Source organism: Rhipicephalus microplus, chromosome X (genome assembly GCF_043290135.1).
Source record: "Rhipicephalus microplus isolate Deutch F79 chromosome X, USDA_Rmic, whole genome shotgun sequence".
Classification (NCBI taxonomy): Eukaryota; Metazoa; Arthropoda; class Arachnida; order Ixodida; family Ixodidae; genus Rhipicephalus; species Rhipicephalus microplus.
Genome location: NC_134710.1, coordinates 448,355,693 through 448,382,571, shown reverse-complemented (window position 1 = coordinate 448,382,571; position 26,879 = coordinate 448,355,693). Strand labels below are relative to the sequence as shown.

General features: G+C 42.5%; 2 protein-coding genes across 6 annotated transcripts in view; one reads left to right on the top strand and one right to left on the bottom strand.

The window, feature by feature from the left end:
* LOC119160873 (peptidyl-prolyl cis-trans isomerase NIMA-interacting 1) overlaps window positions 1-9,868 on the bottom strand; it is a 43,148-nt gene extending 33,280 nt beyond the window's left edge. The window contains exons 1-2 of one of the 2 annotated variants that reach the window (XM_075880596.1): window positions 9,676-9,868; window positions 9,545-9,616 (exon numbers count right to left, since the gene is read on the bottom strand). In XM_075880596.1, coding sequence (XP_075736711.1) covers window positions 9,545-9,616; window positions 9,676-9,853 — 250 coding nt within the window. In that variant the 5' untranslated portion in view covers window positions 9,854-9,868. The remainder of the gene's footprint in view (window positions 1-9,544; window positions 9,617-9,675) is intronic. The other variant, XM_037413142.2, reaches the window with a different exon arrangement.
* park (E3 ubiquitin-protein ligase parkin) overlaps window positions 9,781-26,879 on the top strand; it is a 134,701-nt gene continuing 117,602 nt past the window's right edge. For 2 of the 4 annotated variants that reach the window (XM_037413141.2, XM_037413140.2), the window contains exons 1-2: window positions 9,781-10,244; window positions 26,598-26,745. In XM_037413141.2, coding sequence (XP_037269038.1) covers window positions 9,861-10,244; window positions 26,598-26,745 — 532 coding nt within the window. In that variant the 5' untranslated portion in view covers window positions 9,781-9,860. The remainder of the gene's footprint in view (window positions 10,245-26,597; window positions 26,746-26,879) is intronic. The other 2 variants (XM_075880594.1, XM_075880593.1) reach the window with 1 other exon arrangement.

Below are 26,879 nucleotides of genomic sequence, written 5' to 3'. Positions count from 1 at the left end.
GAACTGTATGATCTACAGGGCCTCCTGTGAGGACAATATTGATGCAGCTTGCCCTACAGAATCGTCGTTATCATCATCACTGTACAACAAGCATATTTGCAATGATCACTTCTTTAGTTAAATGTCCCGATGTTTCTAGTGCCCCATCCACATACAGAAACTCTTCCAAGCCCTGAAGCATCGTCATCAGCTGCGGACCAAAGCTGAGGCATCACTTCATCGGCAGGAATTTCGGAAGCTTTGTGCAAATCACTGCTGCTTTGGAAAAACCATGCTTTCCTGAAGCTCTGCACTACAGCAGCACTCACTTCAGACTACACACCAAAAAAGAATTGCGTGGCCATCGGCGAATTCATTTTTACATGTGGTTGCACTTCACTTGTCTGCATGGCGATGACCATGTCTAGGATGCAGCGATGATATACGACCTCAAAACTGGTGATCAAGCCAGGATCTACGAGCCGCAAGTCTGCTGTCAAGTTCAGCGGCAGGAAGAAAACTTCCATGTTTGAATGCTTAATTAAGAATAGAATGATGGGCGTGACTAATTACATGACTAATAGGCACAATCTTTCTTCCAGATCGCTCCACTAGTTGGTCAAACTAGCCGCTCCTAAAAGAAGGTCCATGACTCGAGGTTGTGATGGTAGTGTGCCAGTTACCTGGCACTACAACAAAAGCAGCGGGAAATTTTTTCTTTGCCTATGAGAACTGTAGAGCATTGGTCATTCCCATCCATTTTGGTGCCTAAGAACATAGCAAGACACAGCTCAATGTTTTTCTCACCGTTACACAAGTCCCCCCCTTTCGCGAGTGTCTGAGATGGCAGCACCTTCACACAGTCCTGTTTTGTCATCATTGTATACAACACGTCGGCATGAGGGTAATCGTTGTGGGTGTGAAGCAACAATTATTTGACCCACTTGTGCCCCACCTCCATGTCAAATGACGCTTCCTTCGCAGCGACAGCTTTGTATACAATTCCACGCTTCTCTCTCAAGCACTGTACCCAGCCGTCACCTAGACAGAAGGCTTTATTAATCATGAGGGCAAACTACTATTCCTTTATGGCAAGAAATGGCACAGTGATAGGCAAGTTCAAGGCATGGGAACCACTAAACCACTGAAGAAGGTCCTTTTAGACCTCCTGACATGCACTTTATAAACACGTTTGCATATTATAATTTTTCAATGTGGGACTTCTCTGCTAAGCAGACGATTGTTGACACTGTCGGTTGTAATAGCCTATACTTGTTCACCAAGTTGCAGACATTTCTACTATTTTTGTAGCTGCACTTAGTTTTCAGCTTTACAGCAGCGTCTTAATTTCATCAGCAATGTCCTGCAATGCCGATTATCGCTAGATGTATCAGCCATATCCCCCGTTTCGGCGGTGGAGAAACCTTGTGGCCAGGAGCTATTTCGAAACCATCAGCACAAGCGTTTTTGTCAGTTCGCAGAACTGCACAGAAAGAGGGATTAGCGAGATGACTTTTATGGCGGGAAGTGCGACGCATTTCCTGCGATTACAGTAAGGGTCATACTGTACGAGTGTGCGATGGCCGTTGATGGGGATGCAACGGCTCGAATTTTTCGCCTTCGTCTTTCTCGTCAAGGATATTGTGTTCCTTTACGCTTTGGCAGGAAAGCCTGGCAGCCAGAATGTTTTGTTAAAACAGATAATGTGGCATGAAGGCACTGTAGTATGTCAGTTATTATACCATAGAAAACACGCAAAGGTTTACAATACAGTGGCTTTTCATTGTTATAACCAATATATTGTTGAAACCCGTTTATAAGTGGGTTCAGTGTACTTAAAAATGACATTTTAAGCTTCTGTTCACATTAAAATAGATTCTTTAGTGTTCAGGTGCAACCGATGTCCAAACCGACATCTTTGCAACCGACATCCAAACCTTCAGCACTTTCTAAAACATCTACAAAGATATGTCAGATATGGTAACACAGAAACCTTACAGTAACCGGGTTTCAATGGATTCAGGCAGGTAGTCGATTTCAAAGGTAACTATGTGTTTCGTAGAAGTTGCTAATTACATCAAATTATTATAATTCTTGGAAACTGCACTACATCCTGGTATTTCTAACGTTCTAGTCATTCGTTTTGAATTGGTGCGTGAAGGAAATCGTCATAGATGACAACACACACTGTGTTCAGCAACCTGTGTGAGCCCATGAAAAGTGGTATGTCTGCAAACGCTGTGTGTTTCAATAGCTTGTCATACTGAGGTTTGTAGCAATTTCAGGCATATTGCTGCTTGCCATCTCAGTTTCTTTATATTATGGGACAATTGCTTCCATCAGATATACTGAGACAAGAAACAATGAATTGTTCAGACTGTCTTTATAGAAGGGTGCAAGAGCCAAAATTGAATTTGGAGCAATTTTTGGAGCAGCAAAAGTTTACTTTTGAAGCATTAAAATCCAAATTTGGAGCAGGTTCCGGGAAAGAAAACATCCATATTTTATTACAAAAGACCAAATTTGGGGCAGTATAAAATTAGAGGCTTACATTTAGAAAAAAAAAAAACAAGTTAGTAAAAACCATTCAACATCACCGAAATCATGCAGAGTAAACATGAGCACTGCCATTTCAATAAAAGTAGTTTTTTTAACCATCCCACAGAGCAAAAAATTATAAAGTCCACATAAGCATTCTCTGCATTCTTCAAATACTTTGACAGACCCAGTGAATTCAAATGTGGATCTGCAAAGCTGGCGACCTTGAACATCAGGGGATTAGTGAAACTGAGGAGTAGAGGGTGGGAAAAAAAAAAAAAGAAAAAACGTGCACATGTTTTTTTTAAAGCCACCAGCAATGTCATAAGCTGCTCAAAATGCTTGCTTGTAACATTTTCAGAAGTCAGCAATCATACTAGTACTTACAGTTATGCCTACGTTTATACAGGCATAAGTAAATGAATAAAATGAGCTGTGTCTTGTGACTAATGCTAAGAGCCCCTTCCAAACCATATTACGCTTTACTGCAGTACACTGGCATATTGTGGCCAAGGTGACTTGAGCAGCGTTCTGCACGGGTTAGAGCAAGGCCATGAAATTTTCGAAGACCGCTACGCCCCCCTCCCCCTTTCCACACAATGAAGTTAGGTTAAGGCTGCAACTTCTCAGCCCACTTGCAAGACGTGTTCTACCAGATAAGGTAACAACGGCACGCGCCCGTCCACCCGGCACTGGATATTTATCACCAGGGCGATGGAATAGGAAGATGATATTTCTCGCAAAGCTCTGGTGGCTACGGCAACGCATTTTTGTTTCAAAGTTGCATCGTCCCACTGATAGGTATCCACTGCGGTTAGCCAAGCAATGGGGGTGTGGATTTGTTACTTTCGCTGGTCAATAGCACCTCGTGAATGCCCTGACATATGGATTGAATGATTTGTGGGGTTTAACGTCTCGAAACCACCATTTGATTATGAGAGACGCCGTAGAGGAGGGCTCCGGAAATTTTGACCACCTGGGGTTCTTTAACGTGCACCCAAATCTGAGCACACGGGCCTACGACATTTCCGCCTCCATCGGAAATGCAGCCGCCGCAGCCGGGATTTGAACCCGCGACCTGCGGGTCAGCAGCCGAGTACCTTAGCCACTAGACCACTGTGGCGTGGCGCCCTGACATATGGGAATATCCAACACCGTGGTTTAGGGTTAGGGTCTGCGCACTTGGATTGATTGATAAGCAAACTGTAGGCAACCAACGTGGCCTTTATTTCTTGCTGAAATTCACGCAACTAAGAAAATTTTGAGGCTGTTTGGGCATTTTGGTGCAGTGTGGTACAATTTCGGCAAATTTCATGGTTTTGGTGCAGCTTAGCACAGAAATGGATATTTCTATCAAACTGGCGCAAGGCACAACTGTTGCACCCTTACTTTATGTCATTCTGCCTGTGCACAGCATAGCCCTTGGGAAAGAACTATTTTGGTTTCATAAATGTTAATGCACCATGGCTGCACCACCATTTGAGGGAACGACAGCGAAGGGGAAGTGTTGGCCATCACAAATACTACAGGAGCACAGGGGAGGACATTTTTTTTAAAATCACTTTTTTGTTTTCTTTGCAATTCAGGGAGTCCATTTCGTGCATATTTTCCACGTCTGTTTTTTTTTAAAACAGCCATTTTTGCAGTTTAAAACCACTTTTTTTGAAAGCAAGTAGTGAGTGAAAACGCACTCTAGTGCATGCCCCTCAGATGCGTGCTGTGCTTATGGTCTATTAAAAAAAAAAACTTCCATGTATAACAGTCAAAATGTTTGTCTAGAATTAGCTGTGTATAAAAAAATGTCAGGGAACTTTTAGGGCAGTCCGAAGACCCTGCGAGGCTTTGTATACACTTTTTGTCTTCAGAGTGCATCAGTTCAAGCACTTTCGGCTCCTGGCTTCGATACACCATGTGTTTTTTGTGCTTGTCAAGTTTAGATGCTAGAAGTAAAGAAGGTCCTCAGCAAAATTGATTTCACAGTAATGCGTAGTTCTCTTGTGAAAGCGAATGAATTCCAATAACCTACTGAGGAGCTGAATGCTGAACCAGCAAGCTTTTCATTGTTGAACCTCTCAGCCTTTTCTACGTTCCTCGAAGCGAATCATGTGCATGGTGTCAATGAATATGCTCTGATATACGTGACTGCTATTTGTGATGCAACCAGATGGAATAGCCCGTGAGAACAGCCCAGTGTACAGCCATGTCCACGTCCGTGTAGAACGCGCGAGCAGCCCATTTTTGCTCTGCAGGGTGACACTTTGACACAGTTTTGGGCTCTGACGAGGCCAGCACTACTAGGCCATGCATGCTCCCGACTGCCTCAAGGAGTCAGTTTTGGGCTCTGATAGGGCCCGACTACTAGGCCATGTGTGCTCCTGACAAACAATGTCAGAGCCCGAAACTGCCTCGACGTGTCACCCTACAGAGCAAGAACCAGCTGCTTGCGCACTCTACACAGATGTGGCCACGGCTGTAAGTATTGAGTTAATGGGAATTGAGTTGCTAAGTCTTTGCTATGTTTGTTTAGGTTCACAGTCTTAAGAATTGCGAGATTGTATATTGTTCTTGCATTTAATAATGGTAGTATCACACCAGCCGAAATTATGAAGTAGTTAGCATTGAAGCCTGCCCAAACTACAGTCAATTTGCTGGAAAACATTGGCCACATTTGAAGACACATTGTGGGTAGAGCTGCATGAGATGTCACAAAAGAAGCAAGGCAAGCGCTACGAGAGACCCCCGACTTTCTGGTAATGATTACCAAGCTTGTAGCTACTAAATAAAATAGTTGAACAGTCTTTGTGAAAAAGTGTGATTGCTTTTCAACCATTTTATAATTTTAAATTTGATTATCTCAAAACTTTTTTTATTACTTAGATACAATCATTTCCTATGCATTCCAAGATAACCAATCGATTATTTATTATTGTATACTCTATAAATATACAGCTACAGAAGCATAATTGAAGTTATGCACTTATAGTTGTGTTGGAGATTTGCACAGATGTCAATTAACCCAAATGTTATGTCTTGGGTTAAAAATTCACAAAATTCAAATGAACAGATTTATATACCTGCTTCAGTTAAAAGAGCAGAAAAGTTGGAAGAAAATAATGTATGGACTATGTGAATATCTGAGAAAATGATACCTCAAAACCACCAAAAATGCATGGAACGTATAGAGCCGAACCAGTGCCCTTAAATCATTTGACGGCAATGGTAGCCACCAACCACAGAGCCCGACATGGAAACACTGCAAGGTTGAAAAGAACAGGAGACGCATCAACAGTATAACCTAATATAAGTACTCGAGGTTCGACAACTACACTAGCTTAACCCTGGCCACCAGGTATAAAGGGAAGTAGATGGAAGAGAGCGGAGTACATGATAGATTAAATGTTAGAGAAAAAGATGAAAACGTGAAGAGAGCCCAATAGGAAAAGGTGACTGCTAAATTTTCCTGTTTTATTTTCCCCGGACACAGCTGGACTACACATGGCAAGGCGTGTGAGGCGGTCGCACCCCCACCTCCTCGTTAGCTATGGTCCATGGTTATGGCTACTCAACAGACACCTGCAAAGGCAGGTGCATCAGTTAGGGTGTTCTTGAAGATTATGGGGGATTATATAACATTAGCAAACAGTTACAAGTTTGTTTAGAAGTGAGGCTTTCACATACACTGTCTAGAGAGGAGTTTAGAGATATAAAGGATGACACGATATGCTTTTATCAAGTATACTGCCCACATTGCCATATGATAAATATAGACCATTGCAGTCTGTACTGTAGTAAAATGTTTTTAAAGGAACTTTATATATTTGTAGTGCTGTGTATATTTGGTGCGCCTTTGGGGAAGGTTCGTGCAGAACTTCTTAAACATCAGCAAGGTTACGTAAGAAACCTCCGATGCTCTATTGCCATACCTGCCAAGTTCATGGATTTAGAATCCGGGAGATTTCTGTAATGGGGAGGGGGGGGGGGGGCTCAAAGCACTGAACTATTTTCGTCATTTAGTGGCACCCAAACAAACAAAAAAAAAAAAACATCCCACGCAAAAAGAAAGAGAGGGGTAGGGTCTCAATAGCAAGCACCAACATCGGCGTTGCGGTCTTATGATGGCTTGCAGTGGTCAAACACACAAGGTAGGTTTCCGACTAGTGAGTCTCTCAAAGAGAGAGCGCAAATACTCCCGAAATTTTGTGTCATCAAAACAACTACCAAGATTTATTTCCATCAAAACAACTCGCGCATGTCTTTCTGGGACACACATGAACGGACGGTACCTGCACAGCTGGCTGCCACGACAACGCGGGTCAAAGCTTTGGCTTTGCTCGCTGCTAGATTCTTTGAACAGGAACGCCGAAACGCCTCTAGCCTTTTTTCAAGACGATAATCTTTCTTGGGAGCTTACACACAAAAATTTCGGTCTGTCTGTCTGTCTTTCTGTTGGTGGACTTCTCTGTTTCTCCACCGAAATGATACCCGACCAGCCAAAATCCAACCGCATCCGCAGGGCCCACCAATATTGCTCAAGTTTCAGGGTGCATACTCGTGCGATTGTGAATTAAAAAGCAATTATTGCGCATATCTGAGGCACAATAACAACACGTCAATATTCTGTATGTACCTCTTTATAATAGAAAAGGCACACATAAGTAATTCTAAGTACTGTAGTGTTTATCATGCTGCACTGACAATGCGACGCTTGCATGAAAAGGCAAGTGTTTCCAATACTTTGCTAGGATCACACGGTGGTCGCATCTACCTGTCTTTTTGCGTTCTACACCTTATCGCCTCCAAGATAGGCGCACATGCCGCGCGCTTCGTTTTCCAAGATAACTGCCAGATAGCGCTCATGTCTCATGTGTGACGTGCTTCGATGCGCTCATATGCCTTCGCTGCACAAATCGAGGCACTCTAACGCGGCGCCTCCAGAATACCATTCACCGATTTTCATGAGCAGAACATTTATTAATGTTTTGTTCACTCTCTCCAAACAACAACATTTGCAGTGAAACATACATATATGGGGCCAATTTTTCTTTTCTTACGTCTTTACTGATTATCATCAACCACTGCGTTAGCCACGTGCCCTTGGAGCTCATAGATCACTATCACATCACCATGACTGCGGTTTTGTGCGCGGCAGTTGCAGCAAACTGTAGCTCCGTTTTCAATACGTGGGGGTTGGCTGCACATGTGCCTTCAAAACAAAATCGTTTTATGATATCTATGATCGCGTCTGCTGCGGTATTGTCCACAAGTATGCGCAAAGTAGGGTTCCTTTGACTGGGTACTCGAGCGTTGGACGCGCGCACACTTTCGGAGTTCTGTCAGCAACGTCGTCGCCATACATGATTGTGTCAAGAACGACTGCGGTTTCATCCACAGCAGTTGTGGCAACAACAACATGCACTCTCGAAGACAGTGCATGCACTGGTCGCACGCATACTTTTGAAGCTTCGAGCAGGCTGCATCTCGATCAGCCTTCACTGAATGGTTTCAATATTAAAATTCATAGCACATGCTGCGATTAGGGAAAGTGCTCGGAATATTTGAATTTCGGTCCAATCGACGCAGTGGAATTTGAATGAGGAATTTCGCGAATTCGTATCTGTTGTGGTTTCGCATCACTGAGATTCTACTGTACGTTTAAATGAATGCCTCCTAAATTCCTTAATAATAACATGTAGTGGGCTCGCAAAAAGCCTGGAGCAGACTGATTTGCATTTTTCTCAATGCGGCTAGACGGAAATTTCTATTTCGGGGAGATTTTCATGACAACCGTACAAAGAAAGAAACGATCAAAACACTGGAGTTTCCCGGACAATCCGGGAGATTTGGTAGGTATGTATAACATAATTTTTGTGCCAATACTAAAATAAAGCCTTGCTGCATGTGCAAAAAGAGTGTGGAGTGTTTAGGTAGATTCTACAGGAAAAAGAACCATCCACTGGCCCCGCTATAGGCTTTTTTTCGTGCCAGACCTTTCTGCACATGTCCATTGCATCCTGGAAGACGCAGGATACCCATGTGGGCAGACCGCCTGTTAGTGACTGAGACCTCACCTGGTCTTAAGGCCCAACGTTACTGGGGTCACTAGCCTCTGTAGCGTAGGGGTTGGCACAGACTTCACTGTTGCTACCGCAGGAGCAGCCACCTCACATAAGTTTAGCCGTGCAATTCTGAGCATTTTCGGTGTACTTACACACAATGTTTTCATTAACCTTCTCAGTTATGATTCTTTTTGTCCTTTCTACTTGGACAGGAACGCAAATAGGTGGCATGTTCTCCACTGCAGTTTACACAACATGTTTCATTACCATTGCTGAAGGCGTGGCCTTGAATGCCACACAGCACGTCAAAAAAAAAAAAAAAAAAAGGACGTCAAGTGGTTTATTACCTTTAATATGCTTAACGCTACAGATGCCTTGCGAATTACATTGTTTTCCATACATCATGTTTGAGCGTGTTTGAGCGAAATATCTCGCATGGAGTCAAATTCCCTTGGTGAAATACGTTCCCAAGCTACTTATCGTCTAGTAACCGAAAAGTGTGTGGCGTTTATAGCCACTTATTCAGGACACATCGGCGAGCGATAGCATTAGCAAGTTTAAAAGTAGATACTTCCACAGATCCGTCTCGCTGGGTGTAATAATTTAAGATGTGCAAATGGTTTTAGCCACAGTTTTCGAAACGGACCCGATGTCTTGGTCCCTCCCTCGGGAACAGGCCTCAAAACATCCGAGTTCCATTTCAAAAACATGCTGGAGCCAATATAAGACCTAGTACGTCCACTAGGGTAGACAAAGCCACTAGGATGAAAAGTTCATGCGCACACGGCAGCTTATTTTTGCGTCTATCAACAACGTCATGCGCGCGGCGTCGAGTCCGAAAAGCCGTTCGTAGAAGCCGAACCAACGAAGCCTGAAGTTGATCTTGCAATGACAACGACTTTGTGCATTACTTTCAGCCATACGTTTACGAAATTGAGCATCGAGAAAGATGATATTTGATTCATGCCCACCTGTAGATCGGCTGATCCGTTTCTCCCAACCTTTCGGCAAATCACTCGCCATCCTCGCGTGCACAACTCGGACTGCATAGCGTAAAAAACATCAAGTGTTGACACTCCACCCCACGGCCCGTCCAGATCACCTTTGGCCACAGAACACCTGCTTTGGCCATGGAGTTTCATAGAAAAATACCTAGAGTAGAATCTGGCGCTAGTGTCTAAGCGGGCTCCTTCAGCATCGGGAAACTCTATGCCTTTAGCGGCACTTGTGCCCGCATGGGAATGAGGCAGTACGGCTATATTTCTAGACACTGTACCCATAGCATCTATGTATCCGGATTCACAGGAAAATTCAACTAGTCGAATCCAGGCCCATCTTACGGCTTTGTTTATGTGTAGTAGATGTGACCAACGCATCGATGTGAAGAAGCGCATGGCTGGCGCGCTGCGGTCGTTGCTCGATGCCTTGGTGTTGTTCGTGTGGCGTCGGCTAGCTTTCTTGCCTTTTCGTCTGAGGCAACAAGAGAGCCTGATGAACGAGATCACGATTAATGTGCGTTTCTCGGCTGACCTAGTCATACCGCTGAAGCTTGAGCGGGGTGCAACCACGAAGGATGTCAAAGAACAACTCGCCGAAAGACTTTCGTTGCCTGCCCAAGAGATTCGCATCATCTTTGCTGGCAAAGAACTGCTGGATCAAGTCTCAATCAAGGTGAATCGCGTGATTTTTACTTCTGATGGCAGGTTTCATTTTAATTTTGGTAACAGAGTGTCTAGCGTTACGTCCAGACGTACGTAAAGTTACGTCCAGACGTAAAAATAAAACATGTTAGAGTTACGTCCAGCGTGACAACAATACAAAACCGGCTGGTTAACCCCACCCAAACCGATCGGCAGCAGTGGTGGAGTGGGCTAACGGAGCCTGTGCAAGCCGGAAAGATCGATGGTTCAAACTTCTCGATATTTTTTTTATTATTTTTTGCGCAAGTATATTCTTAAAACAGTAAAGCATTAATGTTCCACGGGTGCCGCTTATATATATATATATATATATATATATATATATATATATATATATATATATATATATATATATATATATATATATATACATATACATATATATATATATATTTTTTTTTCTTAAAGAAGATAGCCTTCGCGGACGCGCAAAACCGCGTTGCTACAGCGCCGTACAGTTCTGCTGTAGCAAGCGCACCGCACAGCGAGATTATCCCAGTGACACACGAGGAAACCTCTGAGACTGCCAAGTGATTATCAAACTCAAGGGCATATTGATTGATATGTGCGTGAGCCACTAGACCACCGCGGCGGGGCGGCATATTGTGAACCAAACGATGGACGAAACCTTAGCAGCTAATCATTGTTACGGCTGGACGTAACTTTCACCTTTCGCAAAAGCTACGTCTAGACATAACGATAGAAGCCTTTCAAGTTACATCCAGACGTAAAAATAAGACATGTTAGAGTTACGTCCAGCATACCGATCAGTGGCGTGGTTGGCTAACACAGCTCAAGTAAGCGGAGAGATCGTTGGTTCAAATCCTTCAATATATTCGTTTTTTGATTGCGCGAGTATTTTTTTAAACAGTGGAGCAATAATGTTCCAAGGGCGTCACTTATATATGTATATATATATGTTTTTTCCTAAGGTAAATAGCCTTCGCGGACGCGCAAAACCGCGTTGCTACAGCGCCGTACAGTTCTGCTGTAGCAAGCGCACCGCAGAGCGAGATAATCCCAGTGACACACGAGGAAACCTCCGAGGCTGCCAAGTGATTATCAAACTCAAGGGCATATTGTGAACCACATGACAGACGTTACCTTAGCAGCTAATCATTGTTACGGCTGGACGTAACTTTCACCTTTCGCAAAAGCTACGTCTAGACGTAATGATAGAAGCCGTTAAAGTTACATCCAGACGTAAAAATAAGACATGTTAGAGTTACGTCCAGCGTAACAACAATATAAAATTGGCTTGTTAAACCCACCAAACCGTGCAGCAGTAGTGCCGTAGTATAAAAAAAAAAAAGCAGCAGCGGCGTACTGAGCTAACGCAGCCTGTGCAGGACGGTGAGGTCATTGGTTCAAACCCCCCAAAATGTTTTATTTCTTTTTTTGTGCAAATATTTTTTTGTTTTCTTTTTTATTTCCGATAAACAACACATTTTCTAAAAGAACACATCACAATGAAATCGTTTTTAAAAACAATCACCAGTCTCCGGCACACGTAGGCGTTTAAAAGCACTTTATGTTTGAGTGTTCATCAAATAGAAAAAGCCAATCATTTTCTTCGGCTTTTTCAATGTACACCTAGCCACAGAACACCTGCCTAGCGCATTAGGATCATACTCTCAATGAAGTTCTCTCTTGATATTTTTCTCTCTTGATATATTGATACAGCAAAAAGTGAATACTTGATTGTTTCAGTTGCGCAACACAATTTACATACAACCTAAACACGCACAAATACAACAAAAACGATCGCGCACAGTGAGAAACACTACTGTCACCGAAGGCCAGTGCCCCATTGATTAACAGCACTTCTCACTCACGTAATAAGAACGTTAGGCTGGCTTCGTACATCAATTTGGCAATGAAGGGCGTGTATACCTTTATTGGGCTATACTCAAAGCGCTTTATTTAAGAACAATCGGCTCAAACCGTGCAGAGCGAAGTACATTTAGATGCACGCCACCGACCGCGTCGCGCTTACTTCGCCCCGGACGCGAGTTTACAAAGGTGAGCGGATAGAACCCCCCACAATGCACTGCGCCAGGCGCTCTTACAAGCTTCTCGGAAGCTGCGCGCTCATTGGTTCGTGCGTAATTTCGTCAGCAAACATGGCTCCGCCCATGACGATGCGGCAGGACTCGTGTTTCGGGGGCCAGCACAGCTGATGCAGACGCCACGGCAAAAGCGAGAACAAAGTCTACGCTCGCACGGGTACTGGCAAATCACCTACAATGAATGGGAAGATGGCGCTATCAAGTAGTTGGTGCTACCAAGGTGCTGCAGAAACGCTGTGCGCACGCCTGTGTCGACGCTGCCGCAAGACTCGTCGCTCCGTTTGCAATGATCGCTGAAAGCATCGAAGTCGGTGAGATACGCAGTGAAAAATGAATGATGAGAATTTGAAGAGTTCATGCACGGACTCTATAACAATAATCGTAACTCGATAAACATTTGTTGCCGCTCAAAGAGTCGGTTTCGTGCTCCGAAACCGGCTCTTGAGTGCCTACGTCGTTCACGTCACTCAATTGCTCAGCTTGCACTCACTCTGGCATATCTTAGGCTACTCGTAGTGAATGCCACCGCTACTAATTATGATAGTGATGCCAAATGAGAAGCACGAATATCTGTAGCAGCTTCTTGATAGACCTGCAAATGAATGTCTTCGTAGTGCCACTCTATCAACACGCCAAGCAATTCCGTTCACATGAGTAGCGAGAGGCCACGCTATTATTAGAAGAGAAGGACGCGGGTGACAGCGTATTCCCTCTAGGCCAAATACACTTCGAAATCTACTGTATGTTGTGCATGTAAAGAACCCGCCTTAAGCAAGCATATTTTTTTTGCTCACTTCACCGCGATGCATGCATGTAGAGCAATGAAGCGTTGACAGCATGAACACTGTCGTACTACAGACGCGCGCAAGCAAGTGGTTTGCGAGTGGTAAATTTCAAAAGTGAATTCAATCGCGGTATAACCAAATGTAACGCTTAAATTAACCTTATACTCTTCTGATAGTTTTCAAGAAACCTTTTTCAAAATAATTCTAGAACTCCGCAACAGTTTATTTGAAATAAATATTCACGAGCTGTCACCAATTAATACTGCAATTGTGAAAACTGTGATAAGCTTGTATACAGCAGTGACCAGAGCCTTCGAAATTCTTTTCAACTGTATGTCAAAATACCTCAGCAACGCCATTATTCAAGTTGAAACCCTGTTGCCAGCTTTTAAGTAAAATTTCAGCATAAAATCTAAACAATTTTGAACCGAACACCATGCATTCAGCTAAAGATTTATTGGAACAGGCAAACTTATCACAACATATACCCTGGCGCAGAGAGCATTTAAAAATGAAGTGTTGAAAGCTGTATCTGTAAGAACAATTTATGTGAACAAAAGACTTACTGGCATGTGTTTGTATTCGTGAAGCTACATGCAGTCATAGTCCCTAACTTCAATGATGAAAACGGGAAAGGATTAATGCGATGCAGTTCCACCACAGTAAAAACAGAGTGAAAGTGCAGTTTGCAGCAAAAATGCTTTATCTGGTAATGGTTATAGAATCAATAGTGTTGCCAATACTTGGGCTGCATTTATTGTGGTAGTTCAGGGATTACGAAATGAAAATAAACCTTCAGCTGATCCCATGTTTTGCTGCTTTAGGGTTGCCTCATCGGGGCTAATTATTCTTTAAATATTGGGTATTTCGTGTATGTACAATTAAATTTGACTAGTGAATGCTATTTGGTCCATTATTTAAATATTTGCACACCCCTAGTAGTGTTGTTGCTATCAATGACCCACCATCTTTTTGTGTGAATGTCATTGGGCATCTGTAAACATCATGAGTGCTTTTTGTTTTTTGTGCTGTATCCCATCTCTTATTAAACACACCCTTGCACATGCGTCAAGGTATGTAAATGGAAAAAAGAAAACGCACCTGGCTACAAGTGATGCCAATTCGTGACATGCAATGCTAGTAAAAACATAAGTGTATTTGGTGATAGTTGCTCTTAATCTTGCCGTCCATTAGCAAGAAGGATCAGTTTATTGCACATCTTTTTTACTCTTAGCTTACATCAGTTAACTAAGCATAAGCCTGTTCATAAAAACTTACTTGTTTATTATTGCATTATTTAGGCAATAATGATAAAAACACAAGGTCAGACAGCACAAATAACTCTGCTGAGATAGGAATAAAGTTGATTAAGCAAACTACAAAAAAAGTACATTTTAATATTCAGCACATGCCAGACAGAAAATGCAGTGAGCGCCAATACATTGGCAAAATTCTTGCCAAGATAACGAGTGACAACGTGGATAAATTATAATTGGTAATATCAATAAAATGTATATTTTTAGAAGCTTTGGAAGCATCAATTTATGGCTCAAGTTGAGTCAAATGCTTACATACTCTAAGTGCTTTGTTGCAAAACAATAATAAAAACAAATGTAAAACCTCACATCAACGTTTCAATGTTGTCCTGAAGTAAAAAAAGAAAATGCCATATGCTAAATATTTTTGCCAGAGAATTCTCGATATGAGAAGATTAATTAAGGCTGTCTTAAGATGTGTTGAAAATTTTAAAAATTACTTGCCACTGCAAACTGCTTGGGGAATGTGAAGTTCACGTATATTGTTATTACAGGTATGTGACTTGCTTTGTATATTTCTCACAGCAATAACACATGCAGCACAACACGCCATATTCAGATGTTTTTTGGCCTTTTGGGATAAAAATATCTTTTTACTTGGGATAAATTTAACAAATAATTGACAAGCCTGACAACTAAGTACATGCGTATTGCCATATGTGTTTTATTTCGATAAAACTGGTTTCACCCACAAAGACTCTAAGCAACACTCGGCGCAGCAGCTTGTCAGGAGCTCTGTGATAACTTGAGGTCACACTGTTAAGTTTGTGGACAGGATGCGAATAGTCTAGTGCTTACGCAGCCACCAGCAATAACCCCAGAATTTTCAATAGCACTTGTATAAAAGCAAATGCATTGTACTACTTCTCAGATTATTGATGGCTGATGCACTGTTTACCGCTATCAGGGCAGACTATGTATTGCTTGTAGTTTGGCTTTCCATACTTCAGGCAAAGTTTTGCTGAAATAAAAAGTTTGGTCTCAACCCTGCCGACTACTGCAGTCTTCAACATCATAGCCACGTGACAATATTAGTTTTTATGTCTCTCCAAGAGGTGTTTACATCTATAAATCCAGTAAGTTGAAATTTCATTTTTTAGAAATGTGCAATTGTACAACTGCAAAATTATGAAGTCCAATACTAACAGCTACTTTTTTTGTTTTATTGTGAATTCATTTGGTGAAGCAGAGCAGTACACAAGTGCCACTGTTGATGGAGACTATGTAACAAAGCCCATTGATCCTTAAAGCAGATTGCATCTCAAGCTGTCTAGCATGGTTTACGACTGAAGGTTTCTAAACAAATTTCCAAATGAAGAAATTGTTGCGGATGATTGCGACCACGAAACAACAAGCAGGAGAACCAAAGGGAAAGGAAAATAGGAGGGCACAAGCGGTAGATATAAACATGGACATTCTTGGTGTAGGGCTCTGGTCTTGAATACGCGACAGCAGTGACGTGCTGGTCACAGTGGCCTGCTTGTGGTTCCCCATTTTCTCAGATTAGCAATGGAATGTAAAGAGCTCTTATAATTGCACAGCAGAAGTCCTTGGACGTCTTTATTGTTAAAGAACTGGTGCAGAGCTGAGGGTTTAATGATTCACACAAATAAAACAGTTCATTATCTTTCATTTGAGTCATAATGCTTTTCACCTACCCCGGCTATTACTATCAAGAGCCACAGACATCTTTGTTCCACTAAGTTCACATTCTTCGGAGTACTCCTAGATGTTCATATAGAGTACTATCATCACATTTCACTTCTAAGACAGAGGATAGCTCTTGGTATCAGAACATTGATTAAAGAATGACCATGCTTCAACTTTGCTTAAGCTATACTACGCCATTATCCACAGTCATATTACCTACTGCATCACGTCATAGGCAAACACCTATGCATCTCATATCCTCTCACTTCAACGTCTCCAAAACCAAGCTTTTCGTATCCTAACATTCAGTACTCTATTCACCAGCGTGCCCCCGCTTTTCAAGCAACATAGTGTACTAACAGTGTGTAATTTATTCAAACATACACTGGAGATTCTTGTATTTAAGTGTTTTAATGCTTTCATAACAGCCACTGTCTTCCGAAAATTTCAATTGGTAACTGCTAATCCCACCAGGTTCGCCTTCAACAACAATTTTTTACTACCACATACACGCGCTAACTACGGCTAACACACTACCATATTTGCTGCCATACATTTTTATAATTCAATACCACTATGCACTAAACAATTGTCATTCAATACTTGTAAGTAGATTTGCACTAAACAATTGTCATTCAGTACTTTTAAGTAGATTTGAGATGTCTGGTGTATCATTAATTGAAGTCCCTTTTGTTCAATATTCTACTGCCATCTCTTTCATAGTCATGTATAATTACTCAAGATTGTTTTATTACCATTTCAGCTGGAATTTTCATTACAAGTTTGCCTTGTCTTTATTTCTATCATAATAACTTGCCACTTTTTAGTTGCCATTTCTCTATAGTTATCAACATGTATATTTTTCACAGGAGCCTTGAGCCTTTAAGCCTTTTGCTGAGACCTCCTTCTGTATATACTAACCCATATTCGTTAACATATTTTGCAACACATGAATATTTTTGACCGACTGACCTACATAGCCATAACACAGCAGACAAATTGACAGGACAGACCGAATGGCTTACCCTATGGAATTTTAATAGTTTAAAATATCACCAGCAAAAAGCATTTCAATTCAAGGATTATGAACGTGCTAGAAATTCAAGTCATTGTGCAGTAGAAAGTACACCCAGCCCTCGAAAAGTTGAGGTGGGTTCAACTTTGATTTCACCTCTGATGACAGACAGTACTGTGGTGTAACTGTGCTTGCAGATGACCTAACAGACCAGATTTTGCTTGTTTTAGGCTAAGTGAAAGCGCAAACATCCAGCACTACAAACTGTATTTGCGATTTTTTTTATTCAAAGGAAATATGAAGTCTCCATGGGAGCAGGTTCGCTCTGGCAATTCATGGATTCATTTTACATTTTCAAATGTTAGCAAAGCTTATGCTGCACAACAGTTTCTGTCAAGCAGAAGGAGGAATTATGTGTATTAAACGCCTTCAGAAAAAGTCCACAAAGGCAGATGCTGTCCTTATTGCAGTACTCGTGTACACTGAGCCGAGCAGCAGTACGCGGCAGCATCCCAGCTCCGGTCACCCACATTGCTTCAGGGGCCAGCCTAGAAGTAGCAGAGGATGAAACAAAATGGTTTTAAATTTTGAGTTCAGCAACCTGCTGTCTAGCGACATTTATAGTTCTTTTTTAGGACAGTTGCATGCGAAGAAGTCTGCACTTTTAGGTGTGTCAACATCACAGAGCAAGTCACAGAGATGGCATAATATCGAGTACAAAACTGACAGCTGCACAAGGGGCTAAATCAAAGACTGAACGCAAGAAATAGAAGCAGAGAGAGGTTTGCATTGGTAAAAAAATTATGCGACGTAATCCCGTATTTAGTGTACTAGACTCTTCTACCATTCAAGCTTAATACACATGAATCACAATAGTGAGTAGGCGCGATACTCTAATAGCGAGATGAAAGACTGCCAAGTAGTTTCTAACTTTGTGTGGTTGGTTGCCGCAGCTACACGTTTAACAAAGTGAGAGTGAATTGCACAACAATAAAGAAAGAAGCACCGGCCATCCTAAAGGCACCCAGAAGCTTCCACGAAAGATGGTGGTGCAGTATCTGTGTTGGGGATCCCACTAGCTAATGTGTAAAACAGTAAATGCTGTCAAGCTTTGAGAAGAAACCGAAGCCCTAAAACTGACACAAGCAGGATTGGTCACAGTGCCATCTATACTAATTAAAAATATTCAGTCTCTATCATAACTGCTGTCATTTGGGTGGTCATGACGGCATCCAGTGGACATACATGAAGCTAACCAAGCAGTTCACATCATCTGGCATAAAAGAAGAAACAACAAGATAATCATATCATGAGTGCCAGAATAATAAAGTAAAGTTTAGGCAGCTGACTCAATATATGGTACAATCACAACACTTTTCTGCACCGTTGGAGGTCACTCACACGGACTTAGGAGAACTTTGTAAAAAAAATCCAAAGATTATGGCTTGTAAAAGGTTGATGGCAGTGAAAGCAAAAAAGTCTATACCAACAGTCTAATTTCCTTTCTAAACTACTAAAAGATGTCTAACAAAAAGTCATGTAAAAAAAATCCAAAGATTATGGCTTGTAAAAGGTTGATGGCAGTGAAAGCAAAAAAGTCTATACCAACAGTCTAATTTCCTTTCTAAACTACTAAAAGATGTCTAACAAAAAGTCAGTATTAGTGAGACAGTGAACCAGATTCACAGAGTCATCAACCCAATAAACGGGCAAACCAACAGCGAATCACGCTCAGGTTTACTGCTCCATGTCATGCAGTAGTTAATGGGCTAGTGAAGCCAGCTAATTAAGACATATTGTAATACTTAAGCATGTGTCCAGACTTCCCAGAAGGATGGAAGAGCTGCCTTTATATGACGTAGCTCATCGTGCACAGCCCTAAAAAGCATCTCTTGGGTGCACACTTCTTATGCATTTTTACATACTGCAGCCTCAATGAAGCTATTGCAGGAGTGGGGAAAAAAAACAAGAACAAAAATAAACATACATGAACGGACTTTTGACTGCTCCTGCAAAGCAACATATTTACCAGCCAACGTGACTGTGAGTTGAAATGATGATCAGCCTGACAGAAGAGAGAACTAAAGAGGGTGAAGCTAAGTATAGAGAGTGAAAAGTAACTTCGACAAAAAACAAAATACAGCTGTACCAAGAATTGAGGTTTGGGACTTGGTGCTAGTGGTGAAAGAATTGCGAACTCAGCAGCGAGTCACAGAGGGCCATTCTCATATGTCAAAATGGCAAGCCAGCAGGGACGTTTAAAGATTGACCGATACGTTGGCCTCAATAGCTCCTTCGAATTGGCCTCCACAGCCAACATTCTAAAGGTGTACGACACCACTTTTCAAAGGTGAGTTACCCTGCCATGCGAATTCTGTGGATACAAAGATCACTCTGAGCAAGTGAGAAGCAAATAAAATCGTGATAAGATATATTATTTCTTATATTAAAGTCAGGTTTCCCGTGGCACATCAGGCAATTCTAGGGACTTTATGCTGCAATCTGGCTAGTTGTGATGACATCAGGTACCAAAACGGCCCCTCAGTGTCACAAAATCTACCAAATGACTGCTTGTGGGTTGGCAATGGAGCCACAGTGCGTAGCAGCCGAGCGAGTTTCACGATTTCTCGCACAAGCACATGACGAGGAGCTGATATTGTGTTACGATGTCAGGGCACTGTAGATATAGAAACTAGCTTTTAAAATGATACTGTTATTACTTTTGCGGAGTGCACTCGCATTTTGCAGTAAATTTTCTAGATCCTTGAAGGTTGGGCTTTTCATTTCACGCAAGAAAATAAAAAATTTTGCAGTTAGTACCCCTTTATCATCCGGGGCGGTTAGAAAACAAGTGCTGCGGAATTGAAGCAAGCTTAAGCTGTTGCAAAAGACAAATGATTTTTTGCATAGGGAACTAGGAGGACTTAGGTATTAAATAAAAACAAGAAGAGAAGAGAAAACAAGAAGAGAAGAGAAAACAAGAAGAGAGTGTGTCTCTGTATTATGTGCAGTCTTTTTACATACCACCTGTTAGCAACTTGTACGATAGGCCAAGGTTAGTCTGCATTGAAAGAAAAATGTGAACTAACTTTTACAAGATCACCAAAATTTCAGTATGTTTTTTTAAAACAATTCATAACAAATATGTGTCAAAAGCATAAAATTGTGCTATTTTGTTAGTTACACCTTGGAGTATAATTATGGTAATTATGTTAGCATAATCTGTACAAATCAAACATTACCTGTCAACCTGAGGTGTAATGATGTTTTCTTTTTTTTTATGGAGCCAGAACTAGCAGAGTTCCAAAGGGCCCAAGGAATTTCTCAGCAAGGTACTGCAAACAGATTATAAACTGTTCATAAACTGATTATTCACAGCCCTACAGCTAGTGTAGCACTCCCTGTCACTTGCACTCGGTACACAATCATAATTCATTTACTTTACACGAACATGCATTCTCTGTAAAAGAGAATGCAGAGGAGGGTGCATTTTTTAACACTACGCGCAACTTAGCGGCAGCTGGTTATTCTCTTCATTCACAGGACATTTGTCAAATAATTTTTGTGTGAAGAATGCAAGCTCAAACTGCTAACGATTCCGGATTGCAGTTTTGATGTACACGCTGCACTCTTTCCCACACTAACTGCAGTGATTTGCAACATGATGCTAACTCTGGCCACGCGATCGCAAAGATTCCCACATTCTTTCCCCAAAATACATAGCAGCTCTGCGGTGAAGCCTCAAGTAACGCGTGCGTACTTTTTTTTATTACTTTATAGCTTTCGACAAACACTCAAAGCTGTGGGTTACAGTTTAATTTTCTTTTTGTTGTGGTTTAATTTATTCCACTGAAGTGTATGTGCACTAAATGCACTGTGCAACAGCAGTAATAATCGTGCTCACGCTGGGTAGCGTAGGAACCGAAGCTGTGCTTGCCCGAGCATCGTTTGCGAACTTGAGCGCTCCGACGGTCTCGTAAGCAAGCATTTTATGGCTCTGTTCGGAACTGCAAAAAAGAACTTACCGAGACGAGCATCTCGACGTCTTTTTAATCTTTACTGTATACAACGGTCCACTTCTTGGTGTCGCCTGCAGTCGTTGAAAGCGGACCATCACTGCCAGCGGCAGTGAAGTGCAGCTTCAGTAGAGGAACTCTCACAGCATTTCTCGGCACACTTGAAGATTCCACACGTTCCTCCAAATGTTTGGAAGGCGTTTTTCTCAATCAAGATCGCCTCAGCAAACACAGCGCGCGTGAAGTCTTGCCTGGCAGCTGCCTGCAGCATCGTCATAGGCGCAGCCATGTTTGCTGATGACATCACGCACGAACCAATGAGCGTGTAGCTTCCGAGAGCCTTGTAAGAGCGCCTGGCGCAGTGAATTGTGGGGGGTCTATCCGCTCACCTTTGTAAACTCACGCCCCGGATGCCATGATGGTGCTGTCATCTGTAGCCTAATATCGCGGCTACAGGCTGCTACCAGTGGCAATGCGTGACGAGTAGGCTGCGCGGGCCAACGTTTAGAGATACTTCAACAGAACACCTTTAGAAATACTGCATTGGCGCTGGCTACGTCATTAAAGCTAGGGAAATGAGGTTTTCGGACGTCTAGATATTTACACGTCGCGACGCGGGACAGCTGTAACTACTGTTATCGTATGGGTATAACCCTAGTGAACGTTTGATACATCAGCACGGACACGCAAACCGTACTTGCATCCAGTTGGAGAGCCACTGTTTACCACTAACCGTGGTGTGGGCAGGGTTCCATCATGATTGCTCCGCTTGTTGACCGCTTCAAGGAAGCTAACGAAAAGGCAGTAATCGATACGGTAGAGTGGCACTGGCAATGTCTTCCAAAAGTTCGTCAGCTGGTCTGTCTCAACAGAGCCCGGCACAATAAATGACGCAGCTTTTAATACACAAGTGATTCCGGTAAATCGGTGAATCTGAGCTTATGACCGCTTAATTCGGCGAGCGGCAGTGCCAAACGTTACCGTAGCATATGCGAACGTCACCGTGGGACCGTGGACGTAACACAAGCAGTTGCTATAGTTATGTCTGAACGTAGCGCTACCTGGTAGGTGTTCTATGCTACTGTTGGCTATAGTTACGACTGGACGTAAAAATAGTGCTGGCTATAGTTACGTCTGTACGAAACGATTGCAGTGCTTACAGTTACGTCTGAACGTAACCCAGGCTGTAGTGAATAAGGATTGTGGTCACATAACTGGCAAGTTAGATTTGATAAACACAGGGCACGTAGCTTGAATGGCGCGTAAGAGTGACGATGTTTGAAAGAAGTTGGTGCAGTCTTACTGCTGTGAGGACCGCAAATCGCTCTGCTCGCCCCCATGAGTGAGAAAGTTGTAGTGCATGCCTAGTGCGGTGAGATGTGAAAAAAAAAAAAAAAAAAAAAAACATGTGTGAAATAAAAGAGAACATTGTGACGCCTCGGCAACAAAACAATGTTGATAATTTACACTCGGCCTTGAGGGAGGAGGCATTAATTTCATATCAGTACAGAACATAAATGAATGATTGGAATAGTGCGTTTTGTATTGATTCAGGAATATTTTGAGATGAGATCTACTTCGAGTACGTTCCGTTCTGAATCGGAGATGAATACTCCCACTTTGACCTGAAACAAGAAGTTTTGCGAGAACCGGAGCAAAGAAGATGATTAGGAGGGGGAGGGGCGGAAGTATTCGGGGTGGCCCCCGACCCCACCGATATTGACGCTCTGGATCCTAGCTGCAACGACGAAGTGCGCACAGCTACCGCGAAACTGAAAGGGACTGTCTACTGCCCTTTGTTGGTCTCCTGTTTTGTGTCGCAATAAGAAGCGTACCATGTGAAGTGTCTAACCTTGCAGCGGTTTCTCTGGAAAGTGCATAGAAATTTTAAAACAGAATTTTTTTGTCCTCGTTATGTCTCCTTCCATCGGTGGGATGAAGGCCCACAACACTGGTCGGTGCCGGTGAAAGTCGAGAGAGAAGTGGTTATAAGGTGGAAAAGAAGAGAAAAGTGAGCCCCGTAACTGTCTGCATCAGGGTGCGACACCTCAACAGTAGCTCACAAAGGATGGGGGTGAGGAGGGATAAAAAGGATAGGATTAAAGGTATATACAGAGAAAAAGATGCGCTGGGACAGTGAGCGAGGACATATGAGGGGATAGGAGGGATAGGAAAGGTGGAAACACGGTCACAGGAGACCGATGACTAGGCACCACTTGCAAGAGCTCTTGTCGGCGTCAGGAGATGGCGTAGGGTAAGTCCAGTAAGTCAGAGCAACGCTGTCGTTGGAGATCGGCATCAGGAGATGACGTAGGGCCGGCCCAGTCGGCCAGAGCTACGCTGACGTCGGAGATCGCGAGGGCACAACCGGTCGGCACGGAATCCAGCAAGCGATTCCCCGGTGAAAGTCGAAAACTGAAACCACGTGTGGTTTTTGCAAGCTTCACCAAGTTTGGTTATTAATAAAACAAAGATCTGAGTGGTCGTTTTAAAAAAGCACACACACTTTTTTTGTTGTTCTCATGAGCGGTGGCGGATGCCATGGTTGTGTTTCTCCGCCGTTTGCCATAGAGCAACATAGTAAACGTTAAGAGCGGACACTCTCATTGAACCATGCAGCCCACATGACTGTTGGCACTCCCAACAGGCTTAGAGAGATGGCAACAATGTTGAAAAATGATTGATATGTAGGGTTTAACGTCCCAAGACCACCATATGATTATGATAGACGCCGTAGTGGAGGGCTCCGGAAATTTCGACCTTTTTGGCTTCTTTAACGTGCACCCAAATCTGAGCACACGGGCCTACAATATATCCGCCTCCATCGGAAATGCAGCTGCCGCAGCCGGAATTCGATCCCATGACCTGCGGGTCCTCAGCCGAGTACCTTGGCCTCTAGACCACCGCGGCGGGGCAACAATGTTGAAAAAGGTGACTGTGGTTTGTTATGTACGCATCGCCTCACATGTAGGTGTCTGGCTCTTTTTGGTGACTGCCCTGTTATACACATGCCCGAAGATAAAACCATACAGTCTTATGTGAAGCGCATGCCTGAGTGGGCAGAATTTTATGTATATATATTTTTTATCTGTCTTTCAATAAATTTTTGTTGAAAGTTCGTGTTTGTGTTTCTGTCCCGTCCCCGTCTTAATTCCGCGCTTAACACTGGGAATATTTTTCTGCTTAGCTACTACATCATACCCACCAAAGCAACATCCACGAGACATTGTCATGACCTGAATATGTCTTCTTTTGAACTTCGCTTCTTTTTAATACCTCAAAGATCCGGGTTAGGGGGTATTATACATAAGCGGAGAGTTAAAAAATGCTGCTTACAAAGAGTGTTCTTCATGACGAACAATATGCGGTTATGTTGTCCACTAAAGTTGATGAACACGTGATAGCTGCATTGTCACGGGCGAGGACATTTCAGTACACCGCGGCGCGAAGAAAAAAATGGGGCAGCAAAAATAGTAGTGCGCGCATGAGCGCATGCGATTGAATAAGGATGGGTCGTGTGGTGAAATACACGCGGCAGTGGAATTGAAAGGTGCTTGACTGGGGGAACTGTGAATTAATTTGTGAAGCAAATAAAAGCTGGCGATGCACACAATGATTAGCAACATCAATTTCACATTTTAGGGGTGATATGCTTATGTCGTCTAAGTACATGTGAGTTACATGTAGGAATAGAACGGAACATGTTTACAAACTCGGTTATGTTAGACGCTAGAGATCAGTGTATATTCACGCTACACATGGATGTTACCTCACAGGCCCGTGTGCTCAGATTTGGGTGCACGTTAAAGAACCCCAGGTGGTCTAAATTTCCGGAGCCCTCCCCTACGGCGTCTCTCATAATCATATAGTGGTTTTGGGACGTTAAACCCCACATATCAATCAATCAATCAATGTTACCTCACAAAAGTTTCCTGGTTTAAGTTGTTGCCAAAGGTCTGTGGGGAAGGCTGCAGTAGTATGAAATTATGTTTCATAAACTGTAAACACTAGAATGTCGAGCTTTTCTTTTTTGTGATGTGGCAGTGTTAAACTCTTGAAGCGAAGATAGTGTGATCTCCGGAGACTGAAATCTTGCTGTGAGACTTCATTTTACCAGTTTGTAGGTCGGTAAGTCCTGTGCAGAGTTGCCAGTCTAATTAAATATCTCATGCCTGAATAAATGCCCGTATGTTCACCTGCCTGTTGTAAAGAACCGTGATGGAACAACATGTACAGCTAATATTTCTGCGCCGGCACGAGTGGACTTGTCACAGCATTCATGTTTTAGAAAAAGTACGCTAGAGTAAGTTTTTCACACGCACATGCCCGCTCAGCACACGGCTGAGCGCATGCAGCATACATGCACAGATGTTCCCGCATTCATCACCATGACCCTTGGAGTAGCTTCTTCTGTCCCTGTGTGGAACTGCAGATTGAGTTCGTAACTGAAACAGCATTGTAGGACTCTGGTTAAATATGAACAGCAAAAAAGCCCAATTTCAGAATGATTTCGTTGTACTCTGGCTCTGTTGGCCCTTCTCACAAATTTCCAGATTTTGCCAGGATTGCCTTTCTTGCATGTTATGTCTTGAAACCATGAAAAACCTACCATGTCATTTTGAAATATTTACGCCTGCACACGAGGACAAAGATGAGACACAGAAGCGGGCGCAATCTACTTAGTGTGTCTCATCTTGTGCCTGCGCAGACACTTTAACATAAATATGTTCCATTTAAGCCAAATCACACTTTTGCTCCACCATGTCAAAATTGAATTGTATGTCAAAGAAAACGGAACTTTTCTTTTTGAGCAAGCAGAGTATTACCCTGCTGAAGAGGGTGAATTCATTTGCATCAGATATTTTGAATATATTCATTTATATTCACTTCACTCTTCTATAAAAATGACTCATACGGACCAATTAGGGATTATTTTATGTTGCAGTAAACTTTACAACACATCACCTAATTCACATAAATAGAAGCAAAGAGATCAGGCTCACCGAGCTATCTGACCTTTTTGTTGGTGTATTCTTGAAAGTTTTAAGGCTCAGCTAGAGAGAGAAGTGTACAAAGCTTTCTGCAAAAATAAGGAAGGTGAAGGTTGCATTAGCACTGATTCTATCACATTCTCTTAAAAAAAAAGAAAGAATACATAATCTAAATAGAATCCCAACTTATTGGGCTTAAAGAGAAAGGGTAAGCTATTGTTATTGGGTGCTATAAAGATGCCCTTATATCTTCTGCACAGCTCAGGTGCTCTAGTAGCAATTTAGAGGCATGTCACATTTTTTTTCGGTGTTCTATTGGATAAAGTGTGTAGTACTAGTGTCCTTTTTTTTTTATCTGCGGCTTCTGTATAATTTTCCATGCAGTTAAGCTCAGTTCAAGTCTGTTATAAGCACTGTCTTAAGCATGTTTGTTTAGTCTTGTAACTGATATCTAACTGACTTGCTGTTAAATTTTTTGGCAGGACTACAATGTGGAGGAGCAGACTACGGTGCATGCGGTGCGCTCAGGGAATGGCGGTGCTTGCATGAACGCAGAGGTGCAGTGCCCCCTTGGTGAAGGAATCATCACCTCACAGCTCACGGAAGAGGAGCATCTGGCACGCAAAACAGGCATGCACGCCATCATTACTCTCCCTTTTCGCACTCATGTAGTTTTTTTTTTGTGCTCAGTTCTCAGGACATAACCTAGAAAACTGGCAGCATTTCACTATGGTGCTTTTATGCACACTGTGCGATGCCATAGA